We start from the raw sequence: 20,554 nt of genomic DNA, 5'->3' as shown, positions 1-20,554 counted from the left end.
GTTACTGAGACACAAAAATGAAACTCAATGTTACTAACTTTCTCAATTTTATCACAAGTCTCATTACATTTGATGTTTTATTTAAAGCACTGGCTCCTGGAATTCTGTGATTAGATAAGAATCTCAGCTAATAGGTTGATAGCATCAAGGGACAGATCTTGGATATACTCTGAACCTCTCTAGGGAAAACTGAATATTGTAACCACTAATCTCTCTTCGTAACAATGGCCGCAAGCCACCCACCATAGCTTGGAGAGAAGCTTTGGCCATCAATCTACCCTTATCCACTACGGCCTGGAAGCTAGACCTATCCTCCTCGTGGAGCTAGTCCTTGAATTCCAAAAACTTCTTATAATTAATAAAATCATCTTTGTCTTAGAAAGCCTGATAATTTGAGATCCTGAACTAGATGGATACCATCTTTCACTGGCTCCACAATACCCTGTTGATGGGGAAGGCCACTAGACTGGGACAGAGCTGCAGAATGTCTAATAAACTATGCTGAGGCTTTCTTAAGATGCATCTGTAGCTCTGAAGCCACTCTATGCATGAGCTCTTGATACTCTTTAAAGTTGTCTGGTGGAAACAGAGAAGATGGAGTAACCACTTCATCTGGTGAAGATAACAAAATTGCTCCCGAAACCAGTGGAGCCATCTCTTCTTCCCGTTCCAAATATTCCTACAGGGTGGGCTGTGGGCAAATAAAACTCCTGCACTGATCCTGGTTATCTAGAGTGGGGCTCCCATGGGGCCCAATATTGTCAGTTGGATGGATCATCTGGCAGAGGACCATCCCATATCACAGGGTACCCATTGTCTTTTGGCCAATCACACCTGGGCAGTAGCTAGAACCTCAATATTCTGGGGCTCCTGTCTCGTGCCACCTCTGACAAACGCTTCAGAGACCTCCACAGGGCCTCAGACTCATCCAAAGAATAAGCCAGATCCCTTATCTCCAGTAGAACTGCTGGTTCTGATGGCTAGTCCTCAAGGCTGGCAGGTAGGATGGGAAAACAATTCCATCTCATCGGAATAATATCTTCCTCTGGTGTATCAATGTACTGGAACAGACGGTCCCATAGGAGAAGTCAATGTGGCAAGGAAAGAGTAAATATGTCCTCTGGGGAGATGTAGGTCTCTCATCAACCTGAGGTATGAGGAGAGTCCACTGGCAGAGTCAGGGCTTCCTTGTTCACCATGGCAGTCTGCTCCTTCCAGGGTTTTGCAGTACTGCATCATCTCTATAAGTGGATGGGAGCACCAGAAGCTGTTTATCCCATGCCTTCACCATCAGAGCCAATGTCACATCGGATCCATACTCCTGCATTCGTCCTTCTGCTGTCATGAAGATTTACTCAAGCCTAGGTCTTTAGCTCTCACACACACCAGCTCTCCTGACTTTGACAAGGCATGTCCTTATGTCTATGAGAGTGCCCTTTGCTCTCATGCAAAGCCTTTTCCTTAGGCTTAACAATTAGCCTCCATCCCCAAGTTCACGGTAGGAGGGACGCTGCACACTTGGCGAGATTGATGTACTGGGGGACAGATCCCCAGCCCGGATCTGATTGGGGTTTCATTGCCTTTTCTATGAGATGTTTTCTGAGTCTCAGTTCCTGACCCTCACAAGTTCTGAGGGGAAAGTGAAGCAGATGAAGCACTTGGCAGAAGTATTAGCCTCACCTAGGCAGTAGATACAGCACTGATATTAGTCACCCACTGAAAAAGAGCAAAAACAGGAAACATAGTTTCTGAACCCTGAGATGCTGGGCATAATCCCAGACTTCTCAGGACACAAAAAAACCCTGAGTGGAGAAGAAAAATGGGGAAAACCATTATCTAACTATACTATGTATGTAGACTATGCTATAAAGACTACTAAAACTAACTGTATACAATATCTTGCAGAAATTATGCCGTAAAAAAGGAGCTGAAGACACAGATTCCGACACAGACTATGCGGCGGTAAAAAGGAACTAGAGAGGTGTCAGCCCACACCACTTTTATGGCCTCAGTTCAGAGCACAAGGAGAGACTATGGTGCGTGTGTGGGCCAACAGACACTGCTTGCAAAAATTCTGGACTTAGGCACATGGTGCACATGCATACCCCACAAGTGGAATACACTTAGGGACCATCACTCAAAAAATGAATGACTGGAAATTAGACAGTAAATATTGCTCAGTTCTGTTGCTCTGGTTTGGCCCAGCTGTCCTGCCATCATGATGGGGAGGGGAGTGGAAGGGATGGGAAGAGAGGCCAGGCCATATTTGAGTGAGCAGCACTGCAACTCTGTATGCCAAGTCACAACAACCAAAGTTGGCAGCCTGGCCCAGAGCAAGACAGGAGCCCCAGGATCTGCCATGGGGGAGGGCGGGAAATGTGTTTTGTTTTATAGATTTTTTTTGTGTTATTTCATGTTATTTCACATTTGCAAAAAATACGGTGCTCTGCATAGTCTCTGTTCAAAGCTAAGGCATTGTCTTGTTAATGTTAAAATATAAAATATATAGTTTGTAAAATGTAAGCACAAAATTGCATTTTAAAAAGCTACAAACTGTATCAGTTAAAACAGGAAAATATACACACAATCCTCTGCCCTCCTGACATATTGTAAGAGCCCACAACCAATTACCAGGTGCAACTTGATCTTTCGCTCATCCCTCTTACTGGCAATGGTGTCCTCCTGCTGCCACACTTTTGCAGATGACAAAGATATTTGATTTGTTTATTTTTATTATTATTTTTAAATGTCTGGGTTGTGTCAAAGTAGCAGGACACCGCAATTTAATTTTATTGTAGCTACTAGGCCAATGCTTGCATACCTGTAGTCCATAAAAATATTTTCTTATCAAGGTTTTTAATAAGATCAGCTACACTTTTTAAAAAAATGATCTTACAGAATAAACGGTAGAATTTTAATAAGCAAGGTCAGTCCTTAGGACTATATCTTTTATTACTAGAACTAAGCTAGATATCAAATAAAATTAACTTTTACAAATAGCTGCTGGGCTAATGTCACTGATTTCAAACAACTAAGAACCCATGTCTTTTTGAAATACATTTTTTGAACAAAAGACGCTGATCCCAATTATAGATCCCAAACTGTCAGATGCTGCAGTCTGCCCCTCTCACTTTGAAACCAAGTTTATCCCTGCTTTCATATTCCACACTTGCACAAGCTGGACTAAAATACATTATCACTACAATGTTGACTTCATCTACACAATGTACTGAACATGAAGATTACCTTATCAGAGAAAAGCAAACATACTATCCAATATGTAAGATATGTAAAAAAACACCATAACCTTGTGAAGCAAGAAGCGTGGCTTCAATTGAGCTCTAGCTGTGCTGAAGTAGTTTCATTTACAGGGAATATTAAACATTGCAGAGTTAAGGTATTTCCAGTTCAGAGGTCTGGATGACGTGAAGAACTGACAGAGTAAATCTCAAACAGCCCATGCAGACATCCCAGAGCTGATTTCAGATAATGAAAATTGTGGTGTGCAAAGTAACTTACCATGCAGAAACCTGGTTAAGCTCTATATTATCAAAATTATACAGCAAATAAAATAGAGAAGGAAGGGAGAAACATTTAGTAGGAAAGGAGAAGAGACAAAGAAACAGATGAGTCAGACAACAATATAGGTCAGATTTGAAAACAGGACTCCACAAGTTCAGTTCCACATTCATGCACTGCTGTAGCAGGCACCTCATCTACACAATTAGGATTGTGAGCAGCAATGAAGAAAACTAGAAAGTGAAAATCAAATTGCATTTTTGATGCAACTGTGACTGGAGTTTCCAACAGCAAATTATCTAATATACTGACAGAATTCACTAATCTTTTTTCACAGACATGTGACAACATGCAAATGAAGCTATTCTACTGAATTCTGTGCAACAACCAGTATTTCTAAGGCAGAGTGCACATAATGATATCAGAAAAGGTGACTGATGTCATGTTACTAGTCAATGGCTTGCTGTAAACAATAACATGACATGATTTTCACAGGGCATTGTAAAAGAATGACATGGAGTCTGGATAACAGGCCACTATCAGAATTAATTAAGATCTGGCACTGTTGATGGAAGCGCCTCTAAATATGACAATAGTAATAAGCCAGCTTTAGACAGGACAAAGATGACAAAGGATAGAAACAAGATGAAAACTCATCTATGGATGCCTAAAAATTAGTCTTGACTCAGATTTTTAATTCATGAAACTGCCCAGTCTACTTTGTAACTATCGGAATTTGCATATTTAATAAAACACATTGGAGATTTAAAACTTCAAAACACTGAATGCAGCCCAATAGTAATATGTTGATTTTCCAAGAAACTAAAGTGCAAAGCAAATAATTTTCTTGTGGCACAATCATAACATAGATCTGCTAAGATTTTTATCAAATAGTAACACCCACCCACTCTGTTTTTGTGCAACTTCTTAGTAGCAGACATAGCGGTTAAGGTTCTGAAAGCTACAGATACACCTTATCAGTTAATCAAAAGTTTTCCTTTTGGACAAACTTTATATGCTTGAACTTAACCTGAAGGGGTGTGTGTGTGGGGGGGGGTGTTTTGGTTTGTTTTTTTTTAAACACTTTCTCAAAACTCAGAAGTACCTATTTTGCTGGATATATACATTAATCTAAAATACCAGCAGATTTTTCTTATCTTGCCTTCATAATTCACATAATTTTATTGCAAATTAGTTGATTTGTGTTTTTTTCAAAATATTTGAGTATTAGCATAATTTCATGGGACCACAAATACAGCAAAGATAAAAAACTTGAACCTGACATCTTCTCACAGATTTCATAGACTCTGCCTGCTCAAATGCCTTGTATTTGTTTACTTGTGTTTCAGCTATAGGACAGATCATTTACTTGCTTCTTAAATCTTATTTTTGTGTGGTCTAAACAGTTCAAATTTTGGTATATTTTTAAAATAAATGTACTGTTTTCTCAAAGTTTCTTTTCCATTCTAATTCAACTCGTTTTGCATTGGTTTACAAAAGCTACATTAATTTATATTTGTCATCATACATTTTCCTGAATCACATATATTATGTTTTCCTGTGCTCAACCAAATTCTTTGCCACCATACCATAAAGCTTAAGCAACACCTTATGTGGAACTTTCTCATAATGACATCTAAATAGGCACATCAATTCTATATGCCCTAATATTACCAGCTATGTCTGTAGTCTTAATAAAAATAAAAAAAGTTACTATGACAGAACCTTAGCCTTCTAAATCCATACTGCTTATCTTTTAATCATAATATTGTCCATTTGCCCTTCTAGCTCACTGCAAAGTCAGTTTTCATGTTATTAATATGAAACGCATGGGCCAACATTTTCCAGTAGCCACCTGATTTCACTTTTTGAATATTAGTACCATTTTCTCTCACTACCACTCTTTAAAAATCTTAATCGGTTTTCCATGATGACCATCAGCCCACATATGTCTGGCTGCCCTATTATACTAACCGAGTCTCATTAAATTGTATGCAGTATCCTAGATTCACACAGTTATGGTTCTGTTTTACCTTAGTGGAATACATGGCATTATCGGGGGGGCGGGGGGAAACGGGACATATTTTTTGTTCTTCATTGCATCATTTATTTACACACAACTAAACCTGTCTGTGTTAGTAATCGTACTGTATGCAATGACATGATACGGGACCAGGCGACAGCACTTCAGAATCTTGTATATTTCAAACTGCTTGTATATCTATTTCAAACTAAACCCTTAGCTGAAAATTTCTGATTTTGATACAGAATTTCCTAGATGTTTGACAACTTATCTTGAATGTTTATGCCAAACTGTTAAGTGTTCACTTAACAGAAACTATTTTCCTGTTCTCCCAGACCAACCTTCATTTTCCCTGTTATTCCATAACATTTGGATTTCTTCATAAAAAGATATTATTTGGTTAGTGTAAATATGTGTTCATTGACCATATTTAGTTTGAATTTTGTAATCATTTTACGCTGTTCTCGTGCACTGAGAGATTAGTTCAAAATTATCTTGTAAGCATTATTTCCTCTTTTTTATTAATTCCACTGGTATATTTTAGCATGTTACTCTTGTAAGAGTAACAGAAATCAGTTTTTCCTCTCTCATCTCTTGAAGAATGGGACCCCTAAAGTCAAGCTGAATTAAACTCATTATCCAGATAATATCATTTTTGTGCATAGTCTTTTTTAATTGTAGCAATAATCTCAAATGTGCCTATTTCCTTCTAGGTTATTCAAAATAATTTAAATATAAATAACTAATAATTTTGCTTGGATACAGATGAAGAAAAATAAAGTCAATCACCATTAAAATGTTAACAGGGAAACCCTATATTGGCATATCATTTGCAGGGATTTTACAAATTTAAACTTAACCTCAATATAACCTTTATCCAAAGACAACTGCAGAAGATCCTCACAATTTTAATATTGGTTAAAAACAAAAACAAAAAAAACCAACAAAAAGCACTAAACAACCCCCCAAACTAATATCTCTATAATCAATTTCTTAGGTAAACTTTAAAGAAAATTCAGCCAGGTTTTAAAAGTTTCAAATGTCACAACATCTCAATCAGCTCGACACTCTTTCCAATTTCACAAACTGCAGCTTTATTACCTCAAGAAACGGGCCTTGAGGTTGATGGTTTCTTCTCCCATTTTTAGTCACAGCAGTTTCCATTACCACAGTGATATTTTTGTTGCCTTAATACAAAACTCATTCAAAGCGATTACCATATATTGGCCATAACAAGCAAAACAAGATAGGAAATTGAGTTCATAATGATCCTGAGCAACACACTGCACTGAAGAGGATTTACTACTGATTTTTTTTTTTTAATGCTTCAAAAATACCCATTTTTTTTTCTTGGTCTATTAAATTTATTGTATATAGGAACTCATTTCCCTCCAATAAAAAGCTTATCAACTTTCAATTAACAAGGATTTCACACGTTAGATTGATTGAAATCAAAGCAATTTAAATAATCATCATTTAAATCAGCAAGCAGGAAATGTTGATTTAAATCACTGATTTTCATCTTGTTTTGCATTTGTACTTTAATTATTTTCCTAAAGAAAGGTTGATTCTCATTGGTGGGTAACCACTAAAACATGCTAATCTTCAACAAACTACAGCCTTTACATTAAATTTGGTGGTACGTTTTACTAACCAGGCAGATACTCTATGCATTTTTGTAAGCAATTCAATAGCATGTTACATTTATTCAGATTCTTAATGTTTGGGGTGAGGGGAGTTATGTCACATGATGAATTATGAATTTATAATTTACTAGATTAATGTTTGTCATCTGTGTAAAGCTCTATTAGGATAGAAAATGGAATTCAATTAAAATGTACAAAAAATCAGCATTAAATTTTTTTCACACCCCTGATTTTTATTCATAGATTGGAAAAGGAGAGTAAGCATTCCTGTTCTTTCAATTCCCAACTTTAACTCTGAATGGATTAATCACTGACCTGAACTATTTGAATAAACTAAAATATCCTTTCTGCACTTCAAATAACTACTGTTATCAAAAGCTGATTTAGCACTCGAAAAGCTCATGTTCTAGTTGCTCAGCCTTTGAGTTCCACCAGTTCAGTGGTCTGACTTTCTTTAAAACTTCGGCAGACGTGCTGTTTAATATTATTTTATTTAAATGATTTTAATTTATTAAGTTTAGGACTTAACACAGGTTGTCAATTTCAAATTTAATTTTAAATAGGTTAATTTAAAAAAAAAACCCTATTTAATTTAAATTTAAAAAATCCAATTCAAATTTAAAAAATTAGATTTTTTTGTAAAGAAAATAATTTATTTTATCCACCCTGATTTTGTACCATTTTTATGAATTTCAATATAGCTTTATCATACATGAACATAACTGTGCTTATGGCTAATGAAAAATTTACTGAAATATTTCACAGAATCATGGAACCACAGCGTTAGAAGGAGCAAAGAATCCTGTGGCACCTTATAGACTAACAGATGTTTTGGAGCATGAGCTTTCGTGGGAATACCCACTTCCTCAGATGCATGTAGTGGAAATTTCCAGGGACAGGTATATGTATGCTAGCAAGCAAGCTAGAGATAACGAGGTCAGTTCAATGAGGGAGGATGAGGCCCTGTTCTGGCAGTTGAGGTGTGAAAACCAAGAGAGGAGAAACTGGTTCTGTAGTTGGCAAGCCATTCACAGTCTTTGTTCAATCCTGAGCTGATGGTGTCAAATTTGCAGATGAACTGAAGCTCAGCAGTTTCTCTTTGAAGTCTGGTCCTGAAGTCATCATCACCAGGCTCATCTAGTCTAACTCCCTGCTTAGTTGCATGATTTTTTATCTTTAAACCATTCAAGACAGATGGCTATCCATCCTCTTTTAAAACCGCCTTATGAATGAGATTCCATGACTGTAGTTTGTTCCATACTCGTACTGTTCTTACAGTTAGGAAGTATTTGACTCTGTACATCAGTGTAACATCTTATTTTATCCACTCTGACAGAAAAGGTTATACTGTATTACTAATACAGCCAAACTTTGGAGGAATGGAAAAAAATAAATTTGTTTGGCCAAAAGCTATGCCAGATTCAAAGGATCTAAAGAATATTATGCAATGAACATTATGTGAACCTTCTGAAACCTGGAAACTAATGTCCCTTTGCATTTTGGAGGGTTTCTTTGTGCGGAGATGGGTATGTGGTTGGGGGCAAAGAGTAAGCAATAGTAATACAGACATCCCTGCTACTGCTCCAGCATTTCAAAAACTTGACCTCGGCAGACTGTCTCTAGAAGTGCAAAGTGTAATCTCTGCCCATTTCAAAGCTCTTATCTGAGAATTAAAATGAAGATACCACCTTTAATTACTAACCTGCTATAGCATGAAGGGTCAAATTTTTAGTCAGCCTCCAGAAATATATCCACAATATCTGCAGGCACATCTATTGAGCATTTCCCAAAACATGATTTATGTATGCAATATAGGCTACTGCATATGCAAATGCTGATTTGTGCCCACAATTCTGCATCTGTTTGCAATTATCCAATCTGTAAATGCAACTGCATGTTTGTATGGGCGCATTTTTGTTGGCTGAGCGAAAAGATGGTGTGACGGGTTGGGTCACAGAAACCCCCTTGGGATTGCCATCTGATATGCTGAGACTACCTCTAAGGCCGTTTTCCCTGGCAACTTGGGACTTCAGTACCCTGCCTGGTTGTGCCAGACACACTAGCCTAAAACAAACACAGACCCAGGTCCGAACCACATCCCCCAAAAGCTGCAGGCTTAACTGAAAAACAGCTTAAGACGAGTTCCTGTCTCCAACACCCAGATACCCAGTTCCCAATGGGATCCAAACCCCAAATAAATCCGTTTTACTCTGTATAAAGCTTATACAGAGTAAACTCATAAATTGTTCACCCTCTATAACACTGATAGATATGCACAACTGTTTGCTCCTCCAGGTATTAATACTTGCTCTGAGTTAATAAGTAAAAAGTGATGTTATTATTTATAAAAACAGGATTTAAGTAGTTCCAAGTAATAACAGACAGAATAAAGTAAATTACCAAGCAAAATTAAACAAAAACACTCCAGTCTAAGCCTAATACAGTAGGAAACCAAATGCAAGTAAATCTCACCCTCAGAGATGTTCCCGTAAGCTTCTTTGACAGACTAGACTCCTTTCTAGTCTGGGTCCAGCAATCACTCACAGCCCTGTAGTAACTGTCCTTTGTTCCAGTTTCTTTCAGGCATCTCTTTGGGGTGGAGAGGCTATCTCTTGAGCCAGCTGAAGACAGAATAGAGGGGTTTCCAGAGGCTTATAAAGTCTCTCTCTAGTGGGTAGAAACCCCTCTGTTCTCCTGTGTAAAATCCCCTCAACCAGATGGAGTTTTGCAGTCACCTGGACAGGTCACGTCTATGAATGATTCAGCTTTTTGCAGACCGACGCCATTATTTACATGTTAGTTTGAATGTTCCCAGGAAAGCTCAGATGTGGACTGGCATCTCCCAAAGCCCACTGTTAGTTAAGCACTCCCAATTACTTGAATAACCCCTTCACACTATGTTGATTAATTCTGTCTTACGCGTTTCCTACAGCAACACTTTAAAGAGCCAACGCACAGAGCCAACACTCATAAATTCAGATATAAAAATGATACATGCATACAGATAGGATGAATATATTCAATAGATCATAAACTTTGCAAAGATATGTTACATGGCATATCTAGCATAAAACATATTCCAGTTTTGTCATATTTACACTTATAAGCATATTTCTATAAAGCATTATGGGGTGCAACATCACAGATGGCCATAAATATTTAAGAGCAGTAAAAGTATATCATGGGCACCAGCACCAGTGCAAGCTTCCCCACAGCTACAACACCAGTGTGCTTAATTTTCATTTTGGAGAGATTACATCCAGGGACAGTTCATTCTCTATGACCATTCAATCCACAGTTGCTCTGAATAAACTAACAAGGAGCAAATGTACACAACTAGTTTCAAACTCTGATGGACACAACACAGATAAGATTACTTTACCAAAAAAAAGACTTCCCACAGATGCAAACATTTGGGTATCAGGTATAAAAATTAACAGAAAATCTTGGTGTAAACCCAGCTTCACTGAGGCAATGTGGCCTCCCTCTGAGCCAGAGGAGGAGGAGGAACTGCTATCTGTGCCTGCATGGGTGGAGTCAGGCTGGGCTAACTCCTCCCACCAAAAGTTGAGACACAAGCAGGAAGTACAAAAGGCGGAGCCTCCAGCTCAGTTAGAACCCAGCCAAGGCAAGAGACAGACCTGCCTGGCTCACTGCAGGCCTCTGTCACTGCTGCCCAGCCAGGCAGCACCCTGACCCAAAAGGAGACGGGGTCTGCAGGTGAGACGCCAAGAGAAACAGACTTCTCCCTCGCTGTTGGAGAGGGACACCAAGAAGGACCTCTGCTGCCCTGAGTCCCTGATGACTCACCCAAGTTTCCAGAGTCGCCAGCCAACCCAGATAGAGAGGAGCTGCTGGAATTACCACTGGCTGTATATCCCAGCGAGACAGAGGACAACCCTGGTATTCAGGTACACCTTGAGGGGAGGGTAGAAAGAAGTCCAGGGACAGACAACTATAGCCCAGCTGCACTGCTGCCTGTACCCAGGTCAGTGTGTTGAGGCTGGATTCCCTGCTAGCCTAGTGGCAGAACACTCCGCCACTGTTAGGGCCATGGGCTGGGACCTGGTAGAGTCATGTAGGCTCTGGGCCACGTACCTCCCCTTCTGCCAACCCCACCCCTCCAGTGGCAGCCTTCCAACCACAAGCCAAAGGGCCAGCGTTGTCTTCCACTGGCCAATGCTAGGATGATAGACTGCTTGTTTGTTCTGCACCTGCCTGAGGGCCAGAGCCTATGAACTGCTTGCTTATTTGCTCTACCCCTGCCTGAGGGCCAGAACCCATAGAATATATGTTTGCTCTGCCCCGCCTGAGGGTCACGGCCTATAAACTGCTTGCTCATTTGCTCTGCCCCTGCCTGAGTGCCAGGGCACATAGACTGCTGCTGTATTCTGACCTGCTTAAAGGTGAGGTCCCCCGTCAGCTTAATTACTCTGCCCTGACAGACGGCCTGAGACTACAGACAACTTGTTAGCTCCGCCTTGCCTCCAGGCCTGAGTGCATAAACTTTGTTGCAGATTGCTCGTTAGTTCTGTCCTGCCCGAGGGCCAGAGCCCAGAGACTGTTTGGTGCCCTGCCCAACAAAAGGGTCAGATGCTAACAACTGTCTTTCTAATTCCCCCTAATACTTGACAGTGATCCTGGTGATGTAATAAGGCGGTGTGGCCTCCCTCTGACCCAGAGAAAGAGGAATAACTGCCACCGCACTACACCAGCCTACTATGTTCTAGGAGACATTCTCCTCCTCCTTTCAAAAAATTACAAAAAGAACTAAAACATATCCATTCAGAATACTAACAGCAGTAAAGAAATGTGTCATTGCAATATGGTTCACAAGAAGAAAAACAAAAATTACAAGGTGCTCAAACAAATTAAAAGAAATGAGACACTGAGTACATCAGTTCTGTGCTGCAATCCCTCCACTGGCTCTCATATGCTTTTGTTGTCATTTCAAAGTCTGTGAGATCATGCAGCTTACAAAAGGGATGAACACAAGGTGACTTACTTACAGTTTAAATAGCTATATGGGGAACAAATATTTGATAATGGGCACTTCAATCTAGCTGAAAAAGTATAACACAAGCTGGAAGTTAAAGGTAGACAAATTCAGACAGGAAAGGGTAATTAGCCACTGGAACAATTTACCCAGGGTCATTGTGGATTCTCCATTTCAAGCAATTTTTAAATCAAGATTGGATTTTTTTCTAAAAGATATTCTCTAGGAACAATTTTAAGACAGTTCTGTGGCCTGTATTATACAGGAGGTCAGAGTAGATGGTCACAATTGTCCATTCTGCACTTGGAATCTAGGAATCGATGAAAGTCCAGGAGGAAGCATGAGACAGCTAGAAATAAAGTATTTGTGGTGCAAAAGTTTTGGTAGTGGCACAAGATTTTCAGTGAGATGAGGCTAATTCAAAATCTGACCACTTTCAGATCATACTGCCAGATGCTCCTTTGGCAAAGCAATTCCCCCGTAACCAGCATGAAAATGATTTTAAAGAAAATATTCCTCTCACAAAGCCTCCTTTAACCAAGGAGAGGAGAAGAGCAGAACTCTCAATTAAGTCCAGTTTTAGTCTACTTGGAAAATGTTTATATACTAGAGCGAAGGGCACTACAGAAAACCATAAGAAAAATAAGAAACAGAATGAACCATCACATGCTTATTTGAGAACAACATTCTGCATTAAATATGCTATATAGCACTCAATACACCTATCAACAATATAAGGTTGAAACAGTGGTTAGTATAACATCAAGCTCAAGAAAGGTAAAAAGTTAAGCAATTGCTCCAGTTAGTCTATCACACATTTTAGCATAACGTACTTAATAGAAATATATTTTACTCTCAAGCACTCGCTTTTACACAGGGAATATGACAGGTGGAGAGGGAAAATGCAGCACAAACAGATATATAAACAATACATAGGCTTACAATTTGACTTTGCATACAACTGCACATTAATAATTACCATGACTAACAGAAACTCCTAAAAACACCTTGACATACATTTGAGTTTGGGTTTGTCCTCTGCAGGCATATAGCCCATGCTTGTTGAACATTGAGGAAATGGAGTCTTCCCTCCTCATTAGAGGTATGGGGCGTTGGGAAAAACTACTAGTCAATTCACTTCCTGTATGTGAAATTCCAAAACTATCTTAGGAATGAATTGTGAGTGTAATCATAGCAAGATCTTATCCATATGGAATATTGTGTATGGTGGATTGGCCATTAAGGCCCCAAATTCACCTACCCTTCTGGCTGAGGTGATGGCAATAAGGAAGGAGATGACCTTCACTGGCAAGTGACACATGAAACACGTAGATAGTGATTCAAGGTGCAGCTCTGTGAGTGCTGAAAGCACTAAATTAAGATACTGTTGAGGGGTTGGCTCTGATCAGGCCCTTCAAGAATCTGGATATTAGTAGATGGGTAAAAATCAAGTAACTGCCCATTGGTGGGTGACGTGCTAATTGCTGCCAGGCGACCTCATAGTCAATTAAGGGAAAGACCCATCGTTTTGAGGGTAAGAAGATGTTCTTGGTATTTTAGACTATCTAATGTCTCTGGAGATATATGAAATTGCTGGCCCAAACATAGAAATGTTTTCATTTGTCTCAGTAACATTTTCTGGTGGAATCATCTCTTTGCTAATACTAAGAATGCCTTGCACAGCTTCAATGCAGGAATGTTCTATGCCCATCCAAATACCAATGCATGAGATGAAGAGCATCAGGGTTGGGATGCAGACCCTGCCATTTTTCTGGGTTAAGAGATCTGGAAAGATCCAGAAATATCTGAATGCTGGTAGGTGGATGGAATAATATTTCCAGGATGCTTGGAAACCAGAATTCTCTAGGCTATCTGGAGGCAAGGAGGATGATTTTTGCCTATCCAGTTGAATTTTCCATAGAACCCAAGGTAGTATAAGATGAAGTGATCTGTTCACAGCAGAAAGAGAGCATCATTCCTGGAGTACTGACCTTGAGCTCCCCTGGAGCAGTATATGTTGCACTTCCCATTTGCCTGAGGGGCAAACAGGGTCCAAGTGGGCAAAGATGCTGTTCACTATTGAATTGTGTAACTCGCACTCACGATTGGTAGTGAAACGCCTGCTGAGGATATCCACCAGCGAATCCTGGGTGTCCAAGAGGTTCACTGCCAATAGAGTGATGTGGTTCTGTATATACCAGTTCCATAAGTTGACCGCTTCTATACAGGTGACAGAGCTGGCCCCTCCCAGCTTATTTAAAAAACCATAGTCCCATTGTCCAATATTATCAGGATATGAGGGATTTTATGAATGATAGGAATGCTTTGCAAGCTTCTCATACTGCTCTCAGTTCCAGAAAATTGATGTGCATTCTGGTTTTCCCAGGTATCCAAGTGTCTTGTCCAATGTGATCATCCATATGGGCTCCTTAGTCTATGAGGGAGGCATCTGTAAGTATCATTTTGTCAGATGAGGGGGACGGAAAGAGAACTCCCACACACACATCCAGGGGCCTTCACATACAAGAGAGGCCCTCTTCCTAGAAAGGAATTGTTACTATGGTATTCATGCTGTGCTTGCTTGATGTATATACTGTTCGGACCCAAGCTTGCAAGCAACAGAGGAGAAGTCTGGCGAATGGCATCACGTAACTACAGGACAACATATGGCCCACAAGAGTAAGGCATATCAGAACTCATGTTCGACAGCTGCATGTAACTAAATCAAAGCATCTATAGTGGGAAATCTGTCCATGGGGAGGTAAGTCTTCACACTGATTGAATCCAAAGGTCATTCCTATACATTTCACAGTCTGTGTCAGAGTCAAAGTAGACTTGTCCACATTTAGAGATTCTCAGGGATACTAAGAGGTGGAACAGCAACGAGGCTGACGTGAAGATTTTCAGGCAAGACCTGCTGGCAAGTAGACAGTTGTCCAACTATGGGACAGTGGAGCTGCCACTACTGGGAATACTTTATTTAAGACTGGGTTAGCTACAGCTTCCACAAACGGGAGCAAGCTGTATTGATAGCGGTGGGGGCCCAGCACAAACTTGAGGAATTGTCAGTGAGAGGGGTGAATATCCACACGAAAGCATGTGTCTTTCATATCAAGACCCATGACTCACATGCCTTTTTCTAGGGGTGGTATTATCGATGTCTATGTAACCATGCACAATTTCACCTTGTGAATAAAAACTTTAAGCTGATTCAGGTCAAGAATCGGTCTCCAGCCTCAGTTCTTCTTGGGGACTAGGAAATATATCAAACTTAACCTTTCTTCCCAATAACAAGGGAGTACCTACTGTATTGCTCCTGAAGGAGATTCTCCTTGTGAGAATGGTCACCGAAAAGAGAGGCAGGAAAGGGGTTCTGGAGAAGGCAGGTAGAGATACTTGATGGCACGGCCAGAATTGATGATATACGGCATCAGCTTGTCTGTTATTGCCACCCAACTGTGAGAAAATTTTGCTAGGCATCCCCCAAAATGGATCTTGGAATTGAGTGGAGATGCAGAGAGCTGCCAAACATCTCTCTCGGCTGCAGCGTGAGGTTGGGTAGCTGGAACTGAAATGGAAGGGGAAGAATATCATAACTTCTACATTTTCTGTCATTTGAGAGGTGGCTCATAGAAGTGCTGAAGAGTTGTGATATGGACTTTGGTTCATAGTGCTGTGTATGGTATCAGAGGGATAGCCGTGTTAGTCTGGATCTGTAAAAGCAGCAAAGAGTCCTGTGGCACCTTATAGACTAACAGACGTTTTGGAGCATGAGCTTTCGTGGGTGAATACCCACTTCCTCAGATGCAGTGTATGATATTTTCTCTTCAGAGCAGGTGTATATCTACTCAGTGAGTGGAGGGCTACCCTAGAGTCTTTCAGTGAGTGGAAAGGCTTGGCCATTTTCTCATTTGTCTCATGAAAGGGCAAGTCAACAGTGTGTCCCTGGGAAATGTCAAACGATGTAGCAAGGGGATGTGTAGCCATTATTCCTATTGCATCACAATGGCAGGTATCATAGATTTTGATGTGTAACAGCTGCATCAACTGCAGCTTGTAAATAGATTCTGGCCACTAGTTTGCCCTCATTAATACAGGCTGGAAACTGAGTCCTGTCCTCCAAAGGTAACTTGTCCCTAAAGTCCAGGAACAAAGTAATTCAGGAAATTGTATTTGGCAAGATGAGCCTAATAGTTTAAGATTTTAAACTGCATGGTGGTAGATGGAAACACATTTCTTTCCATACGGTTGGATGCTTGGCCTCATTCTCTGCAGGGATTGCCCTTGCGTGTTGTTTTCTGGATCTTTCTGTGGTTGCCTGGACTACCAAGGACATTGAGGCAGGGTGAGTGAACATGAATTCCACTCCCTTAGCTAGGACAAAGTACCGCTTCTCCGAGGGCAGGGCCACAGATAGCTGGTGTCTGCCATAAAGCCCTTTCTGGTTCTAGTATGGGTATATTTACTATTTACCGGGAGTGCAATCTGACTGGAGCCCATAGGCTGCAGAACACCCAGGAACTTATGCTGAGGTTCCTGGACCTCCGCTAAGGAGATCTGGAGCTCTTCCACCACCCTCTAATAACAACTCTTGAAACAGTCTATGATTGTCCAGGGAAGACAGACAGAGGCGGAGCAACTGCCTCCTTGAGTGACAAGGACAATACCTCTGTTGGAACTGACAGCTCCAGCTCATCTTCCTATTCTTCCATGGGCTCACTTGTAAAAATGGTGTGCAGGCACAACACAGCAAGTAAAGATAATTTCAGTTTTAGCTTCTGAATTTCTCTCCATGTGATCTTAAATGAAACCTTTAATGTTTCATTGGTACTTTTGATGTAATATTATACATATCAAGAAAAAAAAAGGCAAACATTACCTAGGTAACATCAACACTTTATTTGACATGTTGTCCAGCACTAAAACTCTTCTTAAATGCTTCTGTAATGGTCTTATATGAACTGAAAAATAGCTGTCATTTCAGAGATGAACTTGAGAAAGTTACTATGAACTTGATTTTTAAAGATAAAAGGTAAATCATACCAAATCTATCCTAATTCAGTAAGTATCTGTATCTTAGCTTTAAAATATAGAACATTTTAGCTATTTGTCAGTTATTATCATAGCAGAATGTGTGCTTTGTTAGAATATATGTCTTGATTTTTTTCCTTTTTGTTAGCAAATTTTGTGACTATTAGTCCTCAGAAAGATTAGAACTTCTGACATGGATTAGAAGCTACATATAATGGAGTCACACTTTATTCAAGCTTCTCCAACAATTCTGCTGTACCTCTCATCAAAATACATTCATCATAGCAAACTATATGACGACTTTGGAATGTAGACTAATATTCACAAGATAATTAATTATAGGACAACTTTCATTTGTGACTGACCCCAGATATGAGCTAACCCAAATCACTACCTAGTCCCATATTATTTTCAAACACGTTTTAAGATCACTAATAAGATCCAGAAATGACTGACTTCTCACTATTCAAAACTAAATACGAAAGTAATATACACTCGATTGATTTTTATTAAACATTTAGAATCTTTGTATCTAGCAATCAAACATCTCACTTTACTGCAAATACTGAACTGCATGTTTCATTCTCAATCTTCCCTTCCATCTGCCACATTGTGTAACTGCTGTGACAGACCCAGTGGGGTGCAGGAGTCTGGTAGAGGACAAATATACTGGTCACTGGGTGAGTAGTTTTCTGTTCCCTGAGTGACCAGAGCAGGGGCTGCACTAGAGTAGTCAGGAACATGCTAGAACCAATTAAGTCAGACAGGCTGATTACAGCACCTGCAGCCAATCAAGGCAGGCTAATCAGGGCATTTGGGTTTTAAAAGGAGCTCCCTCCAGTCAGATGGGGAGGAGCCAGAAGAGAGGAAGTGCGTGTGAGGAGCTGGGAGCAAGAGACACAAAGGAGCTGAGACTGAGAAGGTGTGCTGCTGGAGGACTAAGGAGTACAAGCGTTATCAGACACCAGGAGGAAGGTCCTGTGGTGAGGATAAAGGTGTTTGGAGGAGGCCTTGGGGAAGTAGCCCAGGGAGTTGTAGCTGTCATGCAGCTGTTACAAGAGGCACTATAGACAGCTGCAAATCCATAGGGCCCTGGGCTGGAACCCAGAGTACAGGGTGGGCCCGGGTTCCCCCCAAACCTCCCAACTCCTGACCAGACACAGGAGGAGTTGATCCAGACTGTGGGGGAGATCACTGAGGTGTGCAAATCTGCCAATAAGCGCAGGACCCACCAAGGTAGAGGAGGAACTTTGTCACACTGCAGTATCACTCCTCAGCACCATACAATTTTCAGCTCTCTGCTCTGCATTAAACCAGAAGCCTTAAGTGCTCCACTTGAGACTCTCAACAATTCTCAGAGTCCAGAACAATTATTTGCTTTAGAATATTTCTGAACTTGAGTTACTATTACTTTGGTTAACAAGCAGTAACACCACAGTATTTGAGCAAATTAAATGTGTGAACGTGAAATGCAGTTGAAAATCATTGTGTCACGTGAGGCTACTGGAAACAGAAAATCATCTCTGTTAAATCTTTGACTGCAGCCTATTCATTTCTACTAAATATATGCCACACCTAAGTAAATGCCAGAATCTGGGAATGGGAGACAGGAGATGGATCACTTGATGATTACCTGTTCTGTTCATTCCCCCTGAAGCACCTGGCATTTGCCTAGGTGAACCTTTGGTCTGACCCAGTATGGCTATTCTTATGTTCACATCAGTTGAGTTCAAACTTGCATAGCAATACTAAGGCTAGGTCTACACTGGAGAGGGTCGACCTAAGATATGCAACTTCAGCTATGCGAATAGCGTAGCTGAAGTCGGCATATCTTAGGTCGATTTACCTGGCTGTGAGGACGGCAGCGAGTGGTGGAGTTCCGGAGTCGACAGGAGAGCGATCGGGGATCGATTTTATCGCGTCTACCCTAGACGCAATAAATGAATCTCCGATAGATCGATCACTACCCGCCGATCCGGTGGGTAGTGTAGACGTACCTTGAGTGATTGTGAAGGAGTTAAATAAAAACAGAAGCAAAGATCTCTGGAGAGCAGCAATACAGCCTTGCATGGGTTACTTGATATTTAGTGTGAAGTAATTGTATGCAATTTTGAAATCTTAAGTTACCTTATATAAATATTTTAAAAGCAGAATACATTTTGTAGGACACCAGAATTAACACTTTCCTCTGAAAGATTAAGCAGATCCTAGATACTCATATCTGCCTAAACTAATAACTTAGTTATTCTAAATTATTTTCTTGGGGAGTTATCTTAGATAAAAATGAAATTAAATGTATTTTAAAATGCAAGACCATAGCATTATTATTTGATTAAGACTTACATTCTTACACTAACAAAAAATACACAGCAGGTGGGCTCTATATCTCAGCATATTACATGGACCAAAGGACCACAGAAATATCATTAACTGTTTCAAATTAACATTAATGAGACTAAATTCCAAATATAAGGGAATGTTCTGTAATCATATTCCAGAAGTATTCAGTAGTTTTTGTCAAACAAATAAATTCAGCCAATTTTCTAACAAAAGATAAAACATACAGCTGGAACAATATATTTTCAGGGTTTATCTGTTTTCCCATTTGTCTGTACTCCTTTTCTGTCCAGGTTTAATAATCATACATACATGATTTATTTTTAGAAAGAGATCATGCTTGAAATCCAAACCATTATGCACACCAAGAACTACCATTAGCCAAGTGCTTATTCCAATTAAATTTTAATATTAAACAAGCTTATTAGAAGATACGTCCTTGCAGTGATATTTAGGGGAATAGTTAGAATACTGTTCTAAATTCCTTTTCAGATATGACTATACATGTAAAAACTAGAGTATCAAATTTTACATAATTAAAGACAGTGAAATATTTTGTCGCTAACAGCACAATCACTGGATGCAAAATGCTACATAATCAATGTGCAAAAGTATTTTTTTGAACACTACAAAAAGATTACATGTATAATTTAAATTTTGAAAGGGTTGCTATAGTGGGCTCGTCTACTACTTCAATATTCCCTTACAATATTTTAACAGAGGGTTATAAACTGTAACAGACCTTTTTTAGTCTTCCAACTTAATACAAGGCATTTCTTGTGTTCTAGCCTAACATTCATGTACTTTATAAAAATAGTTAAAATATTTTAGTATTTAAAAACACAAAAGGGGCAAATTCCACAAAGATGACACAGAAGACGAAGTTACTCACCAGTAACAGTAGTTCTTCGAGATGTGTGTCCCTGCAGGTGCTCCAGATTAGGTGTCAGTGTGTCCCTGTGCCACAGATCAGAGATTTTTGGTAGCAGTGCTTGGGTCGGG

At 39.9% G+C, this 20,554-nt stretch overlaps 1 protein-coding gene across 5 annotated transcripts in view; it reads right to left on the bottom strand.

The window, feature by feature from the left end:
- The window catches only part of PRIM2 (DNA primase subunit 2), a 302,984-nt gene that overhangs the window by 132,292 nt on the left and 150,138 nt on the right, over window positions 1-20,554 (bottom strand). The window contains exon 8 of one of the 5 annotated variants that reach the window (XM_030555659.1): window positions 1,645-1,716. The exons of the other annotated variants lie outside the window; for them this stretch is intronic. Within the exon in view, the coding sequence (XP_030411519.1) occupies window positions 1,681-1,716 (36 nt within the window). The 3' untranslated portion in view covers window positions 1,645-1,680. Of the gene's footprint in view, window positions 1-1,644; window positions 1,717-20,554 lie in introns of those variants that run through there. 5 annotated transcript variants of the gene reach the window in all.

The sequence above is a fragment of the Gopherus evgoodei genome, chromosome 3, assembly GCF_007399415.2.
Source record: "Gopherus evgoodei ecotype Sinaloan lineage chromosome 3, rGopEvg1_v1.p, whole genome shotgun sequence".
In the NCBI taxonomy this organism is placed as follows: Eukaryota; Metazoa; Chordata; order Testudines; family Testudinidae; genus Gopherus; species Gopherus evgoodei.
This window is presented reverse-complemented; position numbering and strand designations above follow the sequence as displayed.